Genomic DNA, 24,075 nt, shown 5'->3' with positions numbered 1-24,075 from the left:
ACACACACACGCACACTGCATTGTGCAGCCACTCTGCACAAAATATAGCCTACGTGCAAGCCACGTCTCTCTCTCTCTCTCTCTTTGTCTGTCGCTCTCTCTCTCTCTCTCTCCATCTCACCCACACGTACAGACACACAAGTTTTAAAATACGTTTCTCAGAGTGGAAATTGAATTCTCGCATATTGCTGGCGCCAGATGTTAAGGTCTGTTTGAAAGCAGCCAGTACACCAGTCATCTGATCCAATGTGCGTGGTACTTTGAGAGGAAGTATTGTCCACACGCCTCGATTGGCTGTGATTATTTTTGCAAGCTGACAAGAACACATGAATTGATTGAGACGAACTGACAAAGACAGGAGAACACACACAGACTGTAAATCATAAGGCGCTTTCATACCTCCTTATTTTCCGGGAGTATTGCACCACTATGCCGGCTCGCTGCGCTGTATGAAAGGGACAGAGCTTGAGGGGGAGTCCGATTTGATCCGCCACTTAGGCGGGAACGTTGGTAGTAATGAACCGGAACGATATATGTGTGAAAAGCCACAGCCGGCATGCCGGTGTTGTATTACACGTAACAGTCTTTTTCTACGATGCTGGTTCCAGAAAGCCGGATCACTATGTGAAAGCATACATGTTGCAAACGTTTAGTATGAGTGAGCGAATGTGGCATACTGGCGGATATTCTTTGCAGGTATATTGTTTGATCTCTGTATGAAAGCAGCATACAGAGAGGGACACATTAGAACAGGTGCAAACAATCAACCAAGGAAAACACAAAGACAGGATGTAAAAGTACAGACGAGACACAAGACACCTTGGAAGAATAGTTTGAAAATAAAACAGGAACTAAGACAACAAAAAAAAAACTAAAAACTAAAAAAAACACATGCTTTATGTCAAGAAATGTATCACTTTCTGGATTCAGTGCAACAAGTACACTAGTCAACTGTGAGTGCTCGTTGAATCCACCTCTCCAAGTACTGAATCAATAGTGCTGTAGTACTGTCTCTGAAGGTGTGTTTTGTCATCCCCTTTGTCCTGTAGTTCCCACAACTCATCCAGATTCTCATAACTCATATATGTTTGCAATGCGGCTCTGTTTGGGGATCGGGGGTCTCAGTGATTCCATCAGAGTATGTATGTGACTGAATGTGATTTGTATTGTAAAGCGCTTTGAGTGGTCAGAAGACTAGAAAGGCACTATAAGTACAGTGTATTTACTATTTACCATCTCGCGCATGGCCTCACAGCCTCTATTCATATCTCTGCACCATAGGCCAGCGGAAAGAGAGTCAGTCTCAGTCAAATGAGATGTTATGGAGATATTAGATGTGAGGTTCTTGTCTATGACAGGAATTAGAAACGTTCACAGTTGCACAATACATGAATCAAAACTGAATACAACAAGAGGTTAAACATGACTGCAGTCAAAGTGAATTTCCTGTGTTAATGCGAAATGTGGAGTGCTTTAAATGAGGCCTCCAGGTGCCTGATGGGTTGCTTGGCAATGCTCCCAGAACAGTTCGTAGAGGAAGGATTAGGCTGTGTTAATTGGATAGGTGGTCCAAAAAGATTAGGTGCACCGAGGAACATTTCTTCACCCCTTCAGCCTGACACAGTCGCTGAATAATGGAGCCCTTGACTGTAAACACAAGGCCCAGATACAGTGTGTTAATGTGCTGACAGAGCTGTCGGCCCCGCAGGACCCAGTGTGGTCAAGGTGTCTGACCCGAGCACAGTCAGGTTAGAGGTGTTAAACTAAACGGTACATTTTTGAAAACTTTCATTTAAAAGCTTGAAAATGCTGTTTTTATAGCATGTAAATTCCCTCCTTGAGTCCCGAGACCCCATCCTCAGGACAGGTGACAGCTGACAAGATGACTGACAGATGTTGTGATGACAAGTCGGCCAATTGAGTAAGGTGGAGGGAGGGACTACGGCTTTAATCTTCAAAATGTCAGCTGTAGAAGATGTTAGGACTAAAAGACTAAAAGCCTGTGAAATGAATTGATAACCTTGAATTTTCTTAAATCTAAAGTTGAAGTTACCATATGTAAATATTCCTCAGCTTTGTTTCTCCTACCTCACCACATTCTGAAAAAAGCAATGTGGATGAAAAGGGTCTTTGAGTTAAATACTAACATCAGCATGATAACATCCTCACAAAGACAACACTACATGTTGTTGTTTAGCATGTATAATGTTTCCCATGTTCACCATTTTGGTTTAAAATGTTAGCATGCTAATGTTTGCTAATTAGATGATGGGAATGCCATTGCTGGTATTTAGTGTTACATTTGGACCTGAAGATGGCACTAGATTTTACCGTAGAAGACAGTTTACACTCTCCTTTGGTAACCCAAACCCATCACACTCCACACTCCACTATCTGATGGCTTTCTGTCCGTCCTGCTGCAGGTCCTTCAAACCAGACTTTGTCCTGATTCGCCAGCACGCCTACAGTATGATCCCCGGTGAGGACTTCAGGAACCTTGTGATTGGCCTGCATTTCGGCGGCGTTCCGAGCATCAACTCTCTCTTCTCCATCTACAACTTCTGCAGCAAACCCTGGGTGGTAAGCAATTTTTTTACTACAGCCTTTGCTGTACTTTAACCCACACAAAGGTGTCGTAAGTCCCTCCCTCGGCAGCTGCCCTGACTGATTTATTTGGGCTATTAAAGGGAGCTGTAACACCTGTGTCTGGAGTTGGCGGAGCAAGTTGCCTTCATCACCACCATCACACGTTATTACTCAGTCTGTACTGTGATAAAGCTAGATACAAGACTGCAGTGAAAATGGTGTGAATGAGTTATGGTCTCATAATAGTGGTCATGTCACCTGCAGTACATAGAGTAAGTTTAAAGGAACAGGTATTTGAGACAAAACACAAACTTCCATTACTACATAAAAATGCACTTCTTCATGTTATCTACAAGTTATGTATTTAACATGTTATCTTTCCTATTTTACAAAGCTATACCATACATTTTCAGATAACCACATTGTTCTATCTATTTTGATGCTCAGTGAAAATCAAAGAGACCTTTTGCTTGAGATAGGTATTCCATCACTGTCTATAATTAATGAATGGTAATTTACTCTTTGCAAATTAGTCTCTTATGTTATGTCCCTCTTTGGAAGCCAAATAAATTTAATTGTGGCTAAATGTTATTAAAAACCCACAATAATTTTATAAATCTTGAAGCACTCTTGTTCCATTCTCAATGCAACACAGTGTGCACACAGCACTCAGATTAGGATCCAATGCTAAAAAGCAAGACAGGCTTCGTCATATTTTAGATTTGACAGATGAGTTTTCTCACCAAGCATCACCAAGCATTTCTTTTTTTTCTCCCAATGGTGTGTCCATTTTGTACTTCACATGTATTTATGCACTCTGAGAAAATCATGCAAACCCTGCCAGCCTCAATGAACTCTTGCTTATTGTTCCCAAATTATCCGATTCATTGCCTCAGTGCCCCCCAGTTGGGGAACCACTGCACTAAATGCATTACGACAATGATAATATCACTTTGATAACTATGAAGGCAGGCATGCTGTTTGTTGTTATTCTGCATGTTAGCTACTGTATCTAAAGCAACTTTCATGTCTCAGGTAAGAGGAAGTAGGCCCACCAGAAAACTGCCACACCTCAACATTCAATAGCTCTGAAAGGATCCCAAAATATATTGTTCCAACTAGGGCAACAGGTGTTAAGACCTTAACAGCCAGAGTTTCATCTTACTGTGCTGGGTCACATTTTATAAGCATTTGAGGGGGCCAGAAAAAAAACACATAATTAATTCAGACAAAACACCTTTGCCATCCAAACCCTGGATGTTGAGGTCTAGATGATTCATCATGCAACATGTCCGCTGGTTAGGAATGCTGTGAACACAAATATAACCTTTGAAAGCTTCTATCAAGCTGCTCCTGTCCTCCGCTGCTTAAATAATGATGTCCAACTGTCTTGTTTTTCTCTGCTTGCAGTTTTCTCAGATGGTTAAGCTCTACCACTCCCACGGTCCAGATAAATTCCCCCTGAATGAACAAACCTTCTATCCCAACCACACGCAGATGGTGAGTGCCTCACAGATTTTTTTTTTCATTCAAACAATACAGAGCACAGATACACACTCACACACAACAAAAAAATCACCATAAACACTGTGTGGCCCATTTTTTCATTAAATCTTTATTATAAAAATATAAAACACAGAAATTAAGTCAAACATTTCCATAACCCCTACGAGCCCCCTCCCCCCACACACACACTTCAGGAATCAGTGATTACACACAAACTGTACACAGCTTCCTCAATTAGATTTTTTTAAGGATCAAACTTGACCAAGTGTTTCTGTGTTAAGCAGACAGTATATTTACACAAACATGAACCACAGAAATAGTGACACAGATATGCCAAAGCAGGAGAAAAAGTCTTGTCATACACTTGTTTGCTTTACACAAAGTGTTTTCCCTCTAGAGGCCAGTAATTATTAACTTTTCTTATATCCCCTTAAAAACACAATGCTACTTAATAATGTATGTTGCAGTGCTGTCGTCCTCCTCTGATTTGATCGGACTTTAGAGGAAGGTTTTAGGATCCGGAAGGGGTGTAAATGCTGTTTTAGAAAATTTCTGTACCCTTCTCATGCCTGTCTGTTAAATATAAAGCTACAGCCACGAGAGGGTTAGCTTAGCTTAGTATAAAGACTAAACCTGTCTACAAATGGCAAGACTCCAGAATATCACTGTGCCTGGCCAAGAAATAGTCCAGCACATAACTCCATGAATATCTAAACTTATTGTTGTTACACTTTGGTATTTCTGTTAGTTAAACAAAGGAGATATGACAACATGATAGCGGTGCTGGTAGGCAAATATTACTTTTAGCTGTTTCCTGTTTTTATGATGCTGTAAGCTAGAAATGAGTTTGATGTAAGCTGCTGGCTATAGCTTCATATTAAGCGTACAGACATAAGAGCAGGTTTAACAAAAAAGTGTATTTCCCAAAACGTCAAACTGCTCTATTGAAAACAACTAGCTTGGTCAAAGCCCCAGTTTGTGTCATCAGTGCTGCCTGTATTAGTGATGCAATATTATTTTAGTGTTAGTGATGAAGGGGCTTTTACCCCCTTTGAGGCAAACCTGTATCTGTTAATGGAATGGACTGAAGGTACGGCTCCGGGAAAAAAAATAAGAAAAAACCCTGCATGGGTAAAGGTGAAGAATGAATTTAGTGACAATATTGTCTATATGTATATATTTATATATATAATGTCCATTTGAAATAGTTAAATACAAAAAGATTGAATATACACTTACAAAATATGTCTGAAACCTCTGTTTATACTTGACTTTCATTGGATTGGTACCAGTCAGGGGAAGTATGATCAAGCTAACCAAAACAAAGTACCATAAGTACCATACCACTGGAGATGCTGGTCTTTCACTCTGGACAATTCCACAGGCTGTGATGGTTGTCACAATGTAGTCTGACCTGTTTTTATATATTTTTGCAGTTTTACCTTATGGTTACAATGTAATCCCATAAACATATAAATAAATGTATTACAGAGGTTTCAGCTGAGTTGATAGTTCATTTCTGTAGCTTATGTTATATACAGCAAAAAATAAGATATCATCATCTCTGCAAGAAGTGAGCTCTTCCATGCGTTGGCACTGTAACAGACAGACATTTTTTAGCATTTCTCTGATATTCATCAGTGCTGAACAGAAAGGGTGTTGTTTGTGATATAACTGCAAAATGAGTTACATTGCAAACATTCAGGTAAGCAGAGATACCACTATCCATAAAGACACATGTTACAGTAAAAACTGAACGTAATCATGTATACTTCACTGTAAAACAATACCATTTTCAAAGTCTTTTGGAGCCAAAATAAGAGGTATAACTTTTAGAGATCATACCTCACATTATCACTCGATCTGTAGTGTTGAAAAAATTCTTGTCTCTGCTCTGTATTGCTGATGTGCACAACTGCACGAGTCTCATGCTAGCAAGAGCAGTTCAGTAGCAACAATGTAACCGCTTTACATCTCAAATTTACATAGTAATCATTGGCTGTATATCAATCTAGGATTGAACTTCATGTGATACTTCATGACCTTGAGTTTTGAGAGTCCTTGCTCTTCAAAGATAAACTGCTTCAATGCATAAAATAACCATAATACTAGGTTAGCAGTAGGCTGACTGCAGGTCACTAATTAACACCAATGATTTGAGATTACTTCCTCATCTCTGAAGATCCAATAGAGGCCTACTGAAGTCTTACACTTCTTATTGGCATTTTTACTGTCTGTCTTTGTCACCTTTTAACACCACTGAACCCTAATTGGACAGTCTGGTGCAAGGACTGTTTGAAATGGGGTTTGGGAAAATGATAATAGAGTTCACCAGGGTGATCAGCACAACAAAAAAGGTATTGTTTTCTATTAGAAGTGCTACGAAACAGGCACTATAATGGATTTGATCTTTTTATGCCCCTTTAAAAGAAGCTGTCACCCAGGCCAGTGAGCTTTAAGAGTCCTGTAATACTCTAGAAGTGATCGGGACGGGACGGAGTCAGGGAGGTGGCAGTGGATTTCGGGTAGGATTGGTGTGTTCAGGGGTCGGTGGCGTTGATGGTGGTTTTGTCGCGGGTGGTCATGCCCCGGTACCAGCTGCAGTAGCCCTCCTTCTGCTGGATGCAGGCGTAGTGCCGGGACTGGTAGCCGGGATAGCCGAAGTGGGACAGCATGTCCGTCCATAGGCACTCGTTCTTTGAGGTCACAAAGCAGGGCAGGTAGTTGCAGGGCTTAATCTACAGAGACAGAAGCGAAACTAAAGATGTAGCCTTGAAGCAGGAAACAAACGTGGATAATAGCAATGACTAGTGTAGACTCACTGTGTTTTTTAGTTAAATAGTTGTGCATCTCCTTTCCCTTCTTTACGTAACATACCCTAATACTCAATCCCACCCTTTGTTAGGTTACATCTCACTGGTCTCACTGGCTATTAATAGTCACATGATCAGTTCAGCCATTTTCCTGTAAACAAGATAGAGAACAGCGTGCTTCGAGTCCTCACTTCATCTTGCTCCATCTGCCTGTGTTAACCTTGGGGAAGCTTTATTTGTGAGTAGATTAGTAGTGATGGGCAAATTAAGTTTTTGTGAAGCACTGAACCACATGAGCTAATTGTTTCGAAAATGGGTTCATTACTCGAAGCTTCAGTTACAGTGACCTCTCCTGGTGAAGTTTAAGGCTGCAGGCAAATTAGACAGGCTAGGTGGTTGACAGGACGCTTTTAATTACATACACGCACGCTCCTCGATGAGCAGTGCTGGAGAAACTACTTTACTTTTGTAGAAAAGACCATAAGTTATAAAGCATCTATGCTTTAATCACCCTTGGATTTAAAGTATATTTACTTTGAAAATTCTTTGATGCACACACATTATGAACATCATGTTCAAATAAAGATTGATGAATGCATGTATTTTGTTAATGAGGAGAGAGTGCTGGGAAATATGGCACAGGTTGGATGTGCTTGTGTAACTATGACAGGGGGTGAAATACTTAAAATAACTGTATTTAATCAGCAGGCAATTAGCTCAGCAAGTATACAGATTGAAAATATGGGGAAACAGTCTTATTAAGTCAAAGTTTACAAAAACTAACTTTTAGTACCTCTAAACCACTAAATAACAAGTTGTATCTTGTTTGTTTAATGTGTTTGCTTTGGATAGAGCAAAGCTAGCCGTTTCTCTCTGCTTACAATCTCAATGCTACCGTTTCTCTCTGCAACGGTCTGACTTCAAATTTAGCATACTGATGTGAGAGTGAGATTTCTTCACCTACATCTTGCCAAATAGGTATATTTAACAAAATTGAGGACGTGCCTGTAGTGATGTATTGGGGTTATTTTCATGTTGAAGCTAACCATAATTGTGCAACTACAGTGAGTCTACAGTCTAGAAGTTTAATGATCCTTTAACATATGAAAAAAAAAAAAGCAACTCACAACTGTACGAGAGAAATAAGCTTGGATAATTAATGAAAAAGGAAGTGAGTATATGATTTGGATGAAATATAAAAGGGTGAACATGCGCTTGGTGAAACATCTCTACACCATGAAATCGCATCTTTGCTCTACTGCTGTTCAGCTTTTGCTTTCAGTCATTCACTGCAGCAGATTAATAGGGGAGGTGTAAAAAGGCAGATTCTTAAAGAACTAAGTGCAAAACCAGTAAGCATACCCTGGCATTCGTATGCTTTGTGCTGTGGAAAATTAAATGAACCTAAGCCATCTTCCTGAAGCGGTGATGTTTTTGTTTCTCAATGATTCGTTTAGATTGTACTGGGCTTCTTTCGTGCGTCACGCCTCCAGGTGCTCACACAAAAAGCATGAATTGACAGGAAGACTTACAAATGTACTCAGAGAGGTGATGAACGGAAAAGCTCTTTTTAGTGACAGCAAAACAGACTCATCAGGAACATAGAGCTGCACTTATCTGAATGAGCCAGAAAATCCTATTAGCAAGTTAGAGGGCACACTTCCCATTTTGGGTGTTTTTGTTACTCAAGCCTGGAGAGTCTGTCCTCCCCGGTTCAGAGATGTTCGACATAACTTCCTGGTTTTAGTGTTTTTAATGATCTGTGGAGAATTATTTTCTAACCGACACATTTCCTTTCCAGTGCAGTAAATTATCATTTGTGGAGGAATGTGGAGGACAGGGACAGTGGAGTACGTTTAATGAGTGTGATGCTGTTTATCCCTGCCTGTGCTTACTGACTCTCGTGCTGAAGTCTCAGGTGATCGATGGCCTTCTCTGGATGCCTCTGGGCTGCTGCCATGTACACACTGAACACAGTCTACAGGCGCTGGCCCGCACTACGAACAAACAGGTCTCTCTGCTAATCCACTTATACTGATAGGGACGATGGTGTTAGCAGATGTCCAGAACACTGCTGTACAGTAGGACGTTTGGAGCGGTGGGGGTCAGCAGCTGCACAGCAGCAGGCTACATGTTTGAGTCCCATAAAACTGGGAATGAAGACTTGAGCGGATTCCAGAGCTGTTATTAATGACTCCCAATGGTAGTGGTAAAACTTGTTTTCTCTCTATTTCTGTCTCTGCTGAACATCCATGATGTATAATAATGGGAATTTGACTCATAATTCAGTCTAAATAACAATAATACAGCACAAAAGCCATGTAACCATGAAGGTTGTTTAAGTAAATGATTTTTTCTCTGTGTCTGTTGGGTGGCTTGTCTCCATTTGCAATGGACGTCCAACTGTAGCTTCAATGAGCATGAATTGGTTTGATCCTTCACATACAAAAAGGCACCACAGATAATGTAAGTATTTCCTTCCTACTAAAATCACTAAGAAGAACTTTAATGGACTTTATATAAGCGGTCAACCCATTACAGCAATATTAAGTTCAGTTTTAGTTGTAAAATTAAAGAGCAGTAAGCTCTAGCTCCTCCTTCTCTTCATCCTCCTCCTGCCTCCTCTTGCCTCAACTTTCTTGTCCTTGCCGGGCTGAGGTCGCTGGTTTCCACTCACCCTGCAGTTGCATCCCAGCTGGTAGCGATGGTTGATGCCTTTCTTCTGGGATAATGAGAGGCGCTCCCACCGCTCGTTGAAGTTGCACAGCCCTGTGTAGACCTTGTCATCGTACACTCGGCCTGAGAAAAGAATGGAGGGAGTTTGGAGTTAACATGTTCACTCCCAAGTTGAAACTTAAAGCTCTATCTAAAAAAATTGTGTCACTTGGAAACTTAGCAAAATAGTCATATTTGATAATGGCCTGATCGTCTACAGCAATGCTATACTTAGGTATAGCGGTGCTTTGAGCTAAATGCTATTGTCTGCAACATGTTCACAATGACAATGCTAACATGCATATGTTTAGCAGGTATAATGTATACCGTGCTCACCATCTTAGCTTAACATGTTAGCATGCTAATTGGCGCTTAACACAGACAGCAGCTACAGCTGAGTGATAGGAGTGTCATGTTAGTTTTGTACGTATTAGAGGAAAAGCTGATGGATAACCAAAGTTACTACAAATCACTAATGGGAACATGAATGTGTGTGACATGTCATGGCAATCCATCCAAAGATTGTTCAGACTGGACCAAAGCAGTGAACAAACATTGCCAACACAGCAGCACTTAATCGAAGTTGGTATCATATTGCTGGTAGCCCCTTTTAGAGAAAAAATCCTTACTTATTCTCGAACCATGAGGCCATGAAAGCACTCATGCTCTTGTTATTTGTCTAATTTCAAAATCCTCTGAATGTAACATAGGATAATATAAACATACCACTCATGCAATCCAACTTGTTTATGTATGGTAAGACAATCTCATACAGTAAGCCCATATTAAACCAACACCCCTATTTCTGAATATCCTAAAGGTCAGCAGACGTCTATTTTTAGCGTCAGACCGTTTGCAGCTTACTGACTCTTGAAACAGGTGCACCACGGTAGCCTGCCAGCTCTCAGGAACATCATGATTTGTCACCATATGTCTGTCTCCTTCACTGTGTTGTCACCACGCAGGATTTTGACAGCTTACAAATATGTGCGTCTTCGACCCCCCTGAGCTTCCTGCTCTGCCTGCATCCCCGCACTGGGATTAATGGAGTCCCTTGCAGGCTTATTACATGGTGTTGACTGTGTGACATGCTCCTAAAATACTAATCAGGACCTGGGCACTCAAGGCTTGATCAAAGGAGAGCCAAGCAGGTGTCTCACAGGCCCTGGTGCGTTTAAATTGCCCGTAATGCAGTCTTGATCATATGCAGGACTTTTTATAGACGCCCTGAGAGCAGTGAAAGACGTCAGTGACGTCACTCACACTCGGATGGGGTAAACATATCCGTTGCTACCTGGCAACGCCAGCTCATTTACTTGCACTATGGGGTGTAGCTGCAGTATTTACAGGTCGGGACTTAGCGACAGTTATACACGCCAAGCACAGCAGGGTCCAAAGTAAACTGCACCTCTGTTGGAAATATCAACTCATAAAAAGCTTCTGCTACAAAACAACAGTCGCTTCCTGCTAGCTGTTAATTGCAAGTTGTGAGAGAGAGAAAAACTGCTTTCTGGCCTGAGAAGTTGAGGGAAACGAGAAAAGGACCCCTGCTTTACCTACTTTGCACAGTGGCAAATGGTAGGTTATAAATAGTAGGAAAGTTTGTGTCACAGGACAAATGAAGGAGAGGACCGAGGGAGTGCGTCAGGCTAAACAAACTCACAGTGCTGCTAGCAAGACTTTGAAAGGCCACTGAGTAGGAGCAAGCGTTTAACAACAGCGGCAACAGTAACCTGACGGATGTGATTTCAGCATCTTTCTGGTTGAAATGGACTTTGCTTTTAAGAGATGTGTCCAAGGCTGTAACTTAGGGAGGAAAATTTATCAGGGACGAAAAAATAAAGTTAGGGACAGTCACAAAGTGCACAATTCAAGATATTATCCATCTTGAATTGTACACTTTAATTTTTAAGAGTGCAGTCTATCAAACAGCAAGAAGTTGAACCGTAACAGTGACATCTGAATGTAGTATACAATGGCTTCCTGAAGTGGTAGTGGGATTTTGCGCATTGTGGGGTTTTAATTATTGAAATAATTTTATTGTAGAAAAACTGCTAGTTTATAATTGAGATGGCCACTTTTGGATTCTACCGTTCCCATAATGCAACTTTATAGGGTCTTTCGTAAAACCTTCCCTGCTCACTTAAAGCGACACTCACATAACACATTCTTCCTCTTACAATTGAGAATGTTAATTAATAACCAATAAAATGCACTTACAGCCTTACTTGGCCTGGTATGACCAGTAGCTCATGGTGGTTAACGTTAGCTAATGTGAGCAAACTTTAGAAAGTTATTGCTTTGTTGTGGATATTATTGACTCACCTCATTGACTCTTCTCTACTTGTGGTACTGATACTTTTTACGTTTTAGCCTTCACCATTATTCTTATTAGGCGTGCTTGTCCCTTTAACCAATCATCCACATACAAGCATAATTTAACATTTAAGGGTGTAAATTAGACTTACCTGTGATCAGGTACTGGTACTTGTTGATGTCAAACTTAACACCGCACAAACTCTCTGAGGCGTCTGTGTAAATGTGCTGCACATGCTGGACTTTTTCAAATCCTTTGTACATCTGCAAGACAAGAGAAATAAAACCGGAGTTAAAACCTGAATAGAAAGTGCAATGGTGTACCCCTAACCCTGGCACTACGCACCTGACTCCACCTCCTCAAAAATCATCAAGAATGAATACGCCGGCTTATCAGATGTCATTCCTTAAGGAATGCTTCGCGGCAGAGGGAGTATTAGGCTCTGCCATTAACTAAGTCATAGATAACATGATTACATTGTGTAACGTGCTCTGACTTTAATGCTTTGGCAAGGTCACTGCTGAACCGTGGACTTCAGCTCCTTCCATTCAGCTCAGGTATGCAGAGCCATCAGTCAGCGTTTGCCTTTAGAACTGTTTTCAGTGTGATTTATTTGTCTGGGAACAACAGGAAATCCCTGTTAGACGCGTCACTCCCAGAAAAGCAGAACAAACTGTTACTTAAGCCTGAAACTGCAGAACTTTGGGAACGCCAAAGGCATTCATCTCATAGGATTTGTTGAAATTTGGAGGGAATTGTATTCTATTATAGTCCCCAAGGAAAACCACTGTTTACAGTATAAGCCAGCAGACTGTAATACAAATAAATAACACAAGAGGTGCAGAGGTCACATCTGATTCCTGAGGATAATCCTTGCAGTGATGATGGGTGTGCTTCACTAACAAGAGGCCACTTAATGTCTTTGTACAAACTGGGATTGTACTGATGCAGCACATGACATGACTGAAATGTTTACACTCAGAGCAAGGAGTTTGGTTGAGCTGTAATGCCAGTAAGCCTGCTAATCCTCCGGCCTGGCTCCTGTCTGAGCAGCAGGCCGATGTCAGCATCTATCAGAAATATGCAGCGTTATGTAAGAATATAGAGGAAGTGAAGAACAGGCTTTCAGGCTAAGTACCTCAAACTGCTTTTCAGCTATTATACAGCAGCTGAGGGGGCGGAGAGACAGTCTTGTAAGTAAAGAGTTCCGGTCACATCCAGTGTATGACATTTTATGTGCCTTTGGGCTTTTACCTAGGACATCAAAGAGTATTCTTAAATGGAAGAAAAATAGGTTTGTTTCTTATTTCATGTTAATTACACTGCAGTGGCCTTGTGGTTACCATCAGAATCATAGCTTGTACACAGCAGAGAATTTGTCATGTGGGGTCATTGAGCATGACATCTCTAACTGATTCCTGAGCTGATCATTACTTGAAGTATGATTGATCAAAAACAGACATCACATGTATTTCAATGAGACTTCTTGACCCTTGACAGAGCACAGTATAGAGGCAGTAGTGGCCTAAAGGTTACAGAAGTGAGCTTGTGTCTGGGAGGTTGTCGAGGTACAATCCCCGGACCGGCAGGATAAATCTGGGTGGGGTTATGTGGAAAAAAGCAGCACTTGCCCGTCCCTTAGTACCACCACCGAGCTACCATTGAGCAAGGCCCTTAATAAAAATTAACACTATATACATTTAAAAAAAAAAAGAATCATGGCGTCACAAAAAGATGAAACTTTCTCAACTTTTAACATTATTAGCTACTTCATTTTATCAACAAATTTGCTGACTGCTTTAAATATTGTAAGACGCAGACAACAATGCTGGATGTAATGTCCAATGTGAACCCCACTGCATTCTGCTGCCTCTCTTCATCCCTTCCCTACATTAACAAAAAATAGTTCAGTACTTTGGGAAGTACACTTGCTCGCTTTCTAACAGAGTGTTAGATGAGAGGATCAATGCCACTCTCATATCTGTGGGCTAAGTATGGAGCTAGAGCCAGAGGGGTGATTAGCTTAGCTTAGCTAAAGACTTAAAGCAGGGGGACACAGCTAGCCTAGCTCTGTCTAATGTAAAAAAAAAAAAATAGAAAATAATAAGATTCCACACATTTGTTTAACACCTACACAGACAGAAATGTGTATATACAAGTTGTGAGATACAATGTGTTCATTACTAAGCTTTAGAGATGTTGGTAGACTAGCTGTTTACTCTTGCTTCCAGTCTGCTGCTAAGCTAAGCTGTGTGAGCTTAATATGAAGCTACAGCTAGAGCCAGTACAGTTATCATAAAGACTGAAAGCAGGGGGAAGCAGTTAGCCTGGCTTTGTCTAAAGTATAAGACATTAACCTACAGCATCTTTAAAGCACTAATTTATTAATTCATTAAGTTATATATTCAACATCAGCAGAGGATTGACGCTCTCACCTTCATTTGCTTGACCGTGTAGCGCATTGTTCCAAAAGGTCCATCTCTCAGGAGCTTCTTGCCCACCACTTTAGCTCGAATCACTGTGAAGAGAAGACACAGAATAGTGACTATGAAATGATCAGACCAAACTGTCACATTCCTCTATCATATAACCTTTAGCTTTCCTCTCCAATTCATCAAATATCACAGTGACTCGGCCAATAGGAGGCATTAGCAAACCCATTATAAATACCATTTCAGGACGAGGTTGGCACCATAGTTAATCCGTTTATCCGATTTTCTGCATTACAGCTGTTTGTAAAGGGAGGGCAGTGGGAAAAACACTACAGGGACTTTTGAGTTTCATACAGAAATTGAAGGAAAAGAGTAAGAGGCCTTGTTCATGTATCAAGGCTGCAATCTCACTGCAAGTATTAAAGATTTTTTGGATGACTGCTCATATATAGGACTTGAAGCAATCACAGGAAATGTCACATCCACTTTTTGTATCTTCGATTTGACTCATTATTCAGAATCAGAATTGGCTGAACGTGACTCCCCTCAGCTTTTTGTGAGTTAAAAACACCGGAACACAGACATGAGGGGAAAAAAAAGGTGCAGTGTGTATTTAAAACAGGTTTCCTTCTATATTGGGATCAGGGTTTGAAAAAGATCTTATCTGTGTGCAGGACCCTCATGTAAACTTTGGCAAGGTGAAAACTTCGGCAGCAACTTTGATTTGTTTGCTTTCACTCATGTAGGAGTAAGGGGGCTTATTGTGGAAGGCCAGGGAGCTGGGAGTGTAGAAATGAGTGATACTTTGAGCCGATGAATAGACTAACCAGAACTGCGGGCCCTGCTTAAGCAATCAATCCTCTGATGTTCACCTGCTACCCACACCCGACTGGCCGCAGACACAACTAACACCGGCTATGTTTGTTATCTTCTCCCAGTGGCATTTCCTTACACATTCCTCGGGGGCTCACATTCCCCATAAAGGAAAAGATTTTAAGCCTTTCTTTGTTTTTTGACTGGTGAAAGAAATGAGGCATGTGGCATTTTCTGTTTGGGCTGTTTGTCTAGCTGTCCTACTTCCAGGCGAATGGAAATGGGCATAAAAATAAAACTCAAACAGGATGCAGTTACAGCACTGCCACCCAAAAGTGGTGCCCACATATGTATTTTGGACATGAAGATTTGAACCAAGCGTTAATTTAAATAACTCCAATAATCTTATTTTGAGCCAGTATGGACACATTAAAAGGAATGTCCAGCAGCTTACCAATAAAAATACAGTGAACTCTAATTGGTTCATTTGAATTTAATTTAATGTTTTTGGTCATCAATGAGTATGAACTACAAAAGGATAATTCTTTTTGATTTGTTTATGACAAAAGGAGAGGTCAGGTGAGTGGCTTTGTGAGGCTGTACTTACATATTAGATGTTAAGATCTAATATTAGATAATTATATTGTACTACATATTAGAATGCAAAGATTAGCTAATTAGCACTTAAAACAAATTACAGCTGAGGACTGTATTGGACAAAATTAAACATAACTAAACATTAATGTAGTTCAGGATTTGGCACCATCGGTTTCGTTTGAATATATCCAAACCAATTTGGTGTTGGTTTTTATTCATATGAACTTAATCCATGCAGCTCTGCAGAACAGCAAAATTGGAAATATCTTTCAAACTGCATGTGAAGTAACACTCAGCTTCTTCAGCAGAGTGGATAGTTTTTTTCTTCCCACCTGTCAGCATTGTTATACTCAATTTCACAGCTTCACCAGAAATCACACAGCCCAGGTAAATGCATGTAATTTTAGACCTTCTGGTATTAATGTACCAATAGCATTAATGTGCCTGTCCTTTCACAATAACTTGCTGCAGAACCTATAATCCATCAATCATCAGTCAGCTCTTTTAATATGCGCCAAAGAATGCTATTGACTCATGGACCTCTGCTAAATGAACCCAAATGCTGTCTGACAGACATTTGCAGCTGCAATTACAGAGGAACTGGGGCACAATTACAGAGGAATGTGCAGATATAACAGGATACTTTTGCTTCTGTTAAATACACTGCTACCGTTATTTTCAGGTCACCTAAAAGTTTCTCACTCTGCCCTGATCTCAAAACCAACCCTCGGAAGAAACAAATGTTCATGTTTGAAGAGCCACAGGTTGGCTGATTTTACTGAAGTACATCCAGATAGGACCCTCTTGTTGGATGGCAGCCACTAATTGGCAAGTGATGGTGCCATCACCCAAGGGAATGTGTGAAGGGCCTCAGCTTCTCCAGAGACAGAAGATTTTTGTCATTCCCCTCATTGACCCCTTGACCTCCTCTCCATTCAGCAAATATATTTAAGTACAACCGCTGGGCTGTCTGCTCACATCAAAAAAAAAAAGTCTACATTACTAGTGTTTATTTAACCCAGTTTCATAATGTCATCTCACATTACCCTGATTCAACTGGAAACTATGGCCATACTGTGTAGATAAAAGTGTTTATTGTAGCCCCATACCCCTTGCACTTAACTATCTGTACATGTACATTTGTCTGTATATATTTCCTCATAACGATGTATATTCACCAATTCCTACTTTCAATTTTTACTGAACAAAATCTGACACCACTGCTTCTCCTACAGAGGGTGATAATATGATCAAAGTTTGTGGCATCTTGCTGCATACATTTACATATTAATATAGAAACACTGATTAGTTTTATGCTGTTGTAACTGTTTGATGCTTCACAATACAGTTTACTAAGTAAGATATAGAAACTTTTTGTACATTCCCAGCCCCCACACCTTGTCAACAAGCCCATTTAGCTATGGCTATCAACCATTAATTTAAAGGTCCAGTGTGTATAATTTAGGAGGATCTATCGACAGAAGTGCAATATATTATTCACAACTATGTTTCCAGTGGTGTATAAGACCTTACATAATGAACCGTTATGTTTTTATTACCTTAGAATGAGCCATTTCTATCTACATACACATATGTTGACAGTTTTCACAGCCTTTTTGTTGTAGGACTTAGAAATTAAATTGATATATATGGTACAACCTCATGGGGAAATGTGACAGAGCAAGTGCATGCACAGTGATAATTAATGCAATTTGCAACCCTCAACACTACATGCCATTAAAACTTACACACTGAACCTTTAAGATGTCTGTCCCTTTACATCATTTGGAAAAAACTCATTGTGTATAGTTTGTTTTCCACTCAAAAAGCATATGCTAGTAAACTAGGCTAACTAGCCTCCACTCAGAAAGTGTAAGCTAGTTAGCCAGTCGACCAGTCAGCCACTAGTACTTGATGATTTAGTTTCATGCCATTTCAACACCTGCTAATTACAATTTCCCCATCTAGTCATAAACATAGTTAATTGTACCAGACTGGATAATCAGACTATAAAGCTGAACTCAAAATACCAGTGTATACTTTATAGTTTCCCTTGGTGTGGTTATTGTGGTTGCCATGCAGCAATGGGCTCGCTGTCTGAAAGCACCTTAAAGGTTATGCCTGCTGGTATCACATGACATAGTTAATAACCTAGTAGTTAATTTACACACACACACACACACACACACACACACACACACACACACCTTAGCTAAACATGAGGAATTACAGCCCGGGGCCGTGACGCACAAGTATTCATCTTCGGCAGAGGATCTGACATACATTTTCAAGAGTGGGAGGCTTTTCGTGATAAGAGAGGTAACCAGGGCCTGACAGAAAAGAAAACGAAAAAGTGAATCCATTTTTCACTCGGTATCTCTTTCCTAAGGCAGTGGATTACACAAGTGTGAATGCAAATGCTAAACCTTAAGGTGAGCATGTAATTTAGTTAAACATCCATTTCAGCCTACGTACAATGTGGCAAACTGCAGGAATGACAAGAATAAGGTTACTCATGTGTGTGTGTGTGTGTGTGTGTGTGTGTGTGTGTGTGTGTGTGTGTGTGTGTGTGAGAGAAAGAAAGCGAGGCACGGGGCGAGTGACGGTGATTTTAGAATGCAGAAAGTGGTCCAAGTGTGAGGAGGCGAGTGGGAGGATGAGGAATTCTACGCACTATCATGCTCAAAAATAAACACTGAAACTGAATCCTCTGAAACACCAGAGCATAAACCCTGTAACGTCCACTTACTGGTAGCAAAGGAGAGTTTTTATCAGTGCCTTTGATACTATTGTGGTCTGTTTGTGTGACAACAGGGAACGTTCTATGTCCACCAGTGTCAATATCCCAGAATTTGTAAATTTACCACAGGGTAACTTTTGATGTTTGACAAAGTGATATTTTTCCAGTTTTCAACAAGGCACGTTTCCCTTTCACTAAAACCTCCTATTGGATTGAGGCACGGGAATCTTTGAGCAACTAGTCATTTAAATTCAAATATCACGCCAGCTTACCTCAAAAACGAAAGTTGTGTAAGTCTTTAGTAAGCTTTGCCAATGTATTTAAGATAAATTTCTTCACAACAAACCCCCAATTCCAAATTAGTGAGTATCTTTGAGTGCACTGCAAAGAGAGTCACAGCCAACTCCTGACAGTTGGCCTGGTGTTTTTCATATCTTTTTATCTTCACCATTCATTTACTTGCCTATCTTTGTCTCACTGGCACCTCTGATCTTCTCTTTTTAGACTTGTTGGCCAGGTAACTGTTTTTTAAATGTCAATATTATTAAATTGAATTTCTATTTGCAGTTTGATCTCTGCTTAGAGTCATTGACTTGTACTGCTGTGGTTTGTAAAAGTCTGACTTTTCACAAGCCGAGATGGCTAAAGGTGGCATTCTGATGACAAGTTAATTGTATTAATTGTTGCAAAGTCATTAAAGGTCAAATTACTCACTGCTTCCTTTTAAAGTATAACTGAAGTTGATAAAATCATTGGTTTGTGCTGTAACTGTCATTGCATGATCATGAGTGTTTGCTGGGCTTATGTCCATCGCCCCTGTGCTGGCCTCCTGTTAAAAACAGTGAACGCCTGAGGGGCTGTGTGGTCACCACAGAGGGGAGGAGCGGAGTGGAGATTTGATATGCCTGGCGCCAGGGGACGGACATCACATGCTTGTACTGAATTCAGAACCTTTGTCATCTCATCGTATTTTAGCATACTTTGGGGAAAACAACAGATATCTGGTCCAAACTTACATAATGCTTCTCATAACAGGAGTCCTGGCTTTGCTCAGTTTATCATCTGTCACCTGTTGACCTGCAGATGAGGGGTGGGGGGTGGCTGACTGAGGGAGAAGTGATTTAACTAAAATAACTCCTTAGAAGGTTGAGGATGTAATGGTACCAGGAGAGCGTCGTCACAAAGCCTCAGGCCATGCATCGATCTAAACCTGCTATGCTGCACTTGTTTGACAAAGCTCGTCTGTGCAACGAAATACCCAAAGCAGAGCGGGATTCTCAATCCCAAACCGAGCAGTCACACACATCACGCTAATCCTCAGCAACTGACCTGGTTCACGGTCAGGCATGTAAAGGTTTGCTCCAGTCACCCGCACCACTTGGAACTGGCGTTGTTACAGAGCGACATTAAATCTCAGGGTTAAAGTTTACTGCGGGGGCCTCTAATCTTGCTTTTGGAGGGCTTTGGAAAAACAAGCGCTGCTCATTCCCCCTTGTGAATGGGCTGCTTTAACCCAGCAGCCTAATAGCAGCCAACTAGAGCTCTGCATAAGAATTCAGCCAGGTCATTGCCTGGTGCCCAGGTATGTTAGCAGGGGAGACTGACAGGACGTCACTAACCTGAACAGAACAGAGTTAACCCGGACAAACGCACTGTGGTGAATTTTCTGACTTATCTGAATACAAACCACAGAAGTTACATATTATCAGGAAGTGCTCACATGGCAGCCAAGAAAATTTACCCAAATGGGTTTCAGGTCACTCTAGCATACCACTATCAAAATGAAGGGAAAGCCAGACACAAAAAAAAACGTAACCAGTTCTTAGAGAACCATCATGCTCTTGAATATTTCTATTTGAATTTGTCAAATAAAGAGTGACAACCTCCAATAACCCAATTTCCAACCCTTTAACCTAATTGTTATTCATCCAGCGGAGTGCTTATGGGTCAGGGCCAAGAAAACCAGCAAAACTCTTTGATTTCAACTATGTTTCTTAAATTGGGAAGATTTGGGCCGGTCGCCTTTGAAGTCGACGATGAGAATTACAGGGTTTCTCCCTTGCCGCATTAGCATTTCAACCCCATGCGTTCTTTTGTTTTCCACATGTCCATATTTTAACTAGGCTTGGTGACAGAAGCAGAAGTGCAGCTTTAAGTCTGAGGTTATTGAAATAGGCGTCAAATTAAAGAATGAACCAGGTCAGGAGGATCACATTGTGTTATTTGAGAATGTGTCCTGTACACATTCACATTATACATCTAAACTGATGCAATGTAGTGCTGAATGCTGGGTCTGTTTTAACATATTTAGACCCTCTGACATGTTGGTTTTAACATTAGCCTGGAGATTTTTCATCACAATTCTAACTTTGACTGAACATGCAGTATAAGTAAATATGACCTAGATTAATGAATGTTACTAGCTGTGACATTTGTGCTCTGCACCCAACCAGTGTATCAGAAGTGTTTCCCTCAGAGGACAGAGGTATACGAGGGACTGTGAGCATTCAAAGCACACCTCGACCTAAGCCAGGACCTTGAAAATGGGATTTGTGGGGCTCACAACTGATCAGTGCACCCATTGAAGTCAGTCCCACATTCTACACTGACAAGTCACAGCGGTTGCCAACACCACAAGCTATATGAAGATCTGAAGGACTGTGAAAGGCATTGCATGCATGTTTGTGGAAGCGGCATTTTCACTCACTCCAACCGGGTCACTTAGCTGAAGACGCTCCCACAGGCCTGGCTGTTCAGAGGTTTGGGTCCTTATGCTAAACTATGTGTCCTAATTCACAGGTTTCCTCTTATAAAAAAAGTGGGGTCTTCAGAAGGCTAGTAGGCTAAACTAGCACCTCCTCCTCTACAGAGGATTCACCGAAGCATCATTGTGAGCTCCCGCCCACGTCAAAACCAAAAGAAGTGGCTTACGCCTACGAAAAATGCACCGCTTGTGTCCTACATTTGTGGGCAAAGAAGCCTCATTTTCTTGGCTCCATTCAGTAGAGCCTTTGGAAAAGGAAAGCCTTGTAGAGCAGTGATGATGTAATGAGCAAATAGGACACTGCTAATGAAACTGCATTTTTAAAAAGGCATGGTATGCCCTTAATGTGAAGTATTTCTTCTTGTTGTGGTGGAATTATTTAAAAGTGTAAACCAACAGGGTATCTTTTAAAGAAGAGTTATAGGGACAAAAATATGATGTATTATTGGTTATAAAGGTTTTATATTTTCACATAGGGTCTTAATAAAAGGAGTAGTTCAATCTATTGGGTATTTGTTTCGATTCAGATGAAAAGATTGGTACTACTCTCGACCGTATGTTGACTTTGAAGCTACAACCAGCAGGACTCTGTCCAAAGGTAACAACCTGCCCACCAATACCTCCAAAGCTCACTAATTAACGTTTTGTATCTTGTTTGTTTAATTTGTACAAAAACCCAAGTGTAAAAGCTAGATTATTTTAGCCTAGCTTAGCTCTAGCTTCATATTTACCTTACAGACATGATAGGCATAAAATTATATATGTCTTAATGGGATTTTGAATGTGTATTGAAGATGAAAAAGTTCTTTTTCATTTCATGGTGTCAGAGCATCAATAAGAGATTTGTATTTGATCATTATCAGCCTCTAGCGGTGAGTGTAAATGCAGCATCATTAAAAGTGACATCGGAGTGTGCATGTGTATAGGGGCATTGCTGCAGAAACTAGGTCTTCCCTTGTAACGTGTTAGTCGACACTTGGCAACACGGCGAACAGAGGCTACACACATGGCTGCAGTGTGCGTGCTCAGTTTAGACTGAGAGATTATTGTTCGACTGCGTGTCAGGGAACGAGCCTCATGACGGCTTTTGGGTCAAATGCTATTGAAGCAAAATATCAGCTGCACTCAGAAAGATTTATGAGCTTCTGCATTTGCCAGTGTGACTGTATGTGTGGGTCATGTGCTGTGTGTGGCTTTAAGTGACAGGTTACCAATCAAAGAAACTCATGTCAAGAAATCAGCAGCCCTCCTGCCCTGTCTCATCACATTTCACCCCCAAAACTGCCTGCAGATCAGATAATCCCAGAGTCTTTACCAGTGTTATCTAAGGCAGATCCTTACTGTATACTATTCTGGGGAGTCAGAGAAAGCATAACCACCAGGCAGTAAAACAAGCTATGTAAACACACCTCCTCCCCAGTGTTTGTAAAACCACAGGGCAGACATATCCAAGTTACAACCTGGTGGCTGAAATACCAGAGAGTGCATATAAATAAGCACAATTTGAAAATATCTAAGCTGACTGTGGATCCTGTTATCAGCTGCTATCAATTCACACCATACATAAATCACCTGTGAGCCACAAAAAGCATGCCTGTTCCTTGAAATGTTAGGGAACCCTTGACTTGAATTAAAAGTTTAGTTAAATTAAATAGTGAAATTAACACTTGACTCTTAGTAGTTACTCTTAGGATGACACAAACAGAAATAACAGTTCTGGTGTAAACACTTGAGTGAAAGTAAAAAGTAGTTCCTTAAAAATGTCTCTATAGATCTTAATTGCAAGTTATTATGTGTCCTATATACTTAGAGAGATTTAGCAGAAAATAAGCTTTACCAAATGGCAGGCAGCACTTTAATCTCAACATCTACTCTCGGTATGGGGTTAAACTGAAAAAAAAAAAAAACGGCAGTAAAAGGGTCGACAGAAGCTGTTACTTACCTATGTCGGAGTTGCAGAAGGCGTCTTGCGGGTGCGTCAGAGCGCACGAGCAGCCCTCAGTCAGCTGGTTAACCTGCAGGCTGCTGAAGACAAACAGCAGGCTGATCAGGTGCTGGTAGACTGACTGCATTTCTCCAAACTTTTTTCCTCTCTGCGGCTGGAATAAAGTGTATGGAGTCCGTCTGGATCTGCTCCGGCTGCTGCAGTAGTAGGCAGTGCGTAATGTCCAAGTCTCTGCTCTGGTTGTTGTCGCTAGTGCTTCTCGTCTGGCTTGAGCGTTCTCCCCTGATCCCGGAGAGGCGCACAGCCGTACATATAGCGCGCCGGAGATACGTTCACGCCCCTCTCCACCTCTGCAGCTCGCGGGCGGAGCGGCCAATCAGCGGCCGGTGATGCCATCAGGAATCACAGACACGATGACATATTGGAACTTCATCCTGCTTCGTCTTATTTTCCCAGACTGCCACAAGAAAAACAAAAAACAGAGAGAGATTGAACATGTTTCAAAGGTGAACAGATTGGCTAAACCATGTTTATGCATATCCAAACTTGGTCCTATTTTCCTACACAGTGAGAGTTAGACTGAAAATGGTCATGAAAATGGTTAGAGATACAGCAGGTGTAGGAAATGTATAGAAAAATATACTTTAAGGTTAGCTGGAAAGATAATGCAATTTGATGGCAATTCTTCCTTTACTGCTGCACAAATGATAATCAATAAATAATAAATAAGATCTTTTATGTCAGTTACATAAAGTTACAACAATACATAGATATATATTGAAATGGATATTGAACTTTTTCTCAGACATCTCTTTACCCCACCCCCCACCCCCGCACTATAAACAAA

The 24,075-nt window shown here is 40.9% G+C and overlaps 2 protein-coding genes across 3 annotated transcripts in view; one reads left to right on the top strand and one right to left on the bottom strand.

Moving 5' to 3' along the window:
* The window catches only part of LOC123985178 (synapsin-3-like), a 112,434-nt gene that overhangs the window by 45,830 nt on the left and 42,529 nt on the right, over window positions 1–24,075 (top strand). For both annotated transcript variants that reach the window (XM_046072599.1, XM_046072598.1), the window contains exons 5-6: window positions 2,424–2,580; window positions 3,997–4,086. In XM_046072599.1, the coding sequence (XP_045928555.1) occupies window positions 2,424–2,580; window positions 3,997–4,086 (247 nt within the window). The remainder of the gene's footprint in view (window positions 1–2,423; window positions 2,581–3,996; window positions 4,087–24,075) is intronic.
* Window positions 4,182–23,505, bottom strand: LOC123985179 (metalloproteinase inhibitor 3). The gene is made up of 5 exons (XM_046072600.1): window positions 23,226–23,505; window positions 14,373–14,455; window positions 12,089–12,200; window positions 9,583–9,704; window positions 4,182–6,830 (listed from the first exon to the last, which is right to left on the bottom strand). The coding sequence occupies exons 1-5, from the start codon at window positions 23,353–23,355 to the stop codon at window positions 6,633–6,635; spliced, it is 645 nt and encodes a 214-aa protein (XP_045928556.1). The 5' UTR covers window positions 23,356–23,505; the 3' UTR covers window positions 4,182–6,632.

The sequence above is a fragment of the Micropterus dolomieu genome, linkage group LG16, assembly GCF_021292245.1.
Source record: "Micropterus dolomieu isolate WLL.071019.BEF.003 ecotype Adirondacks linkage group LG16, ASM2129224v1, whole genome shotgun sequence".
Classification (NCBI taxonomy): Eukaryota; Metazoa; Chordata; class Actinopteri; order Centrarchiformes; family Centrarchidae; genus Micropterus; species Micropterus dolomieu.
Note: the sequence above shows the minus strand (reverse complement) of the source record. Positions and strands in the feature narration are given on the sequence as shown.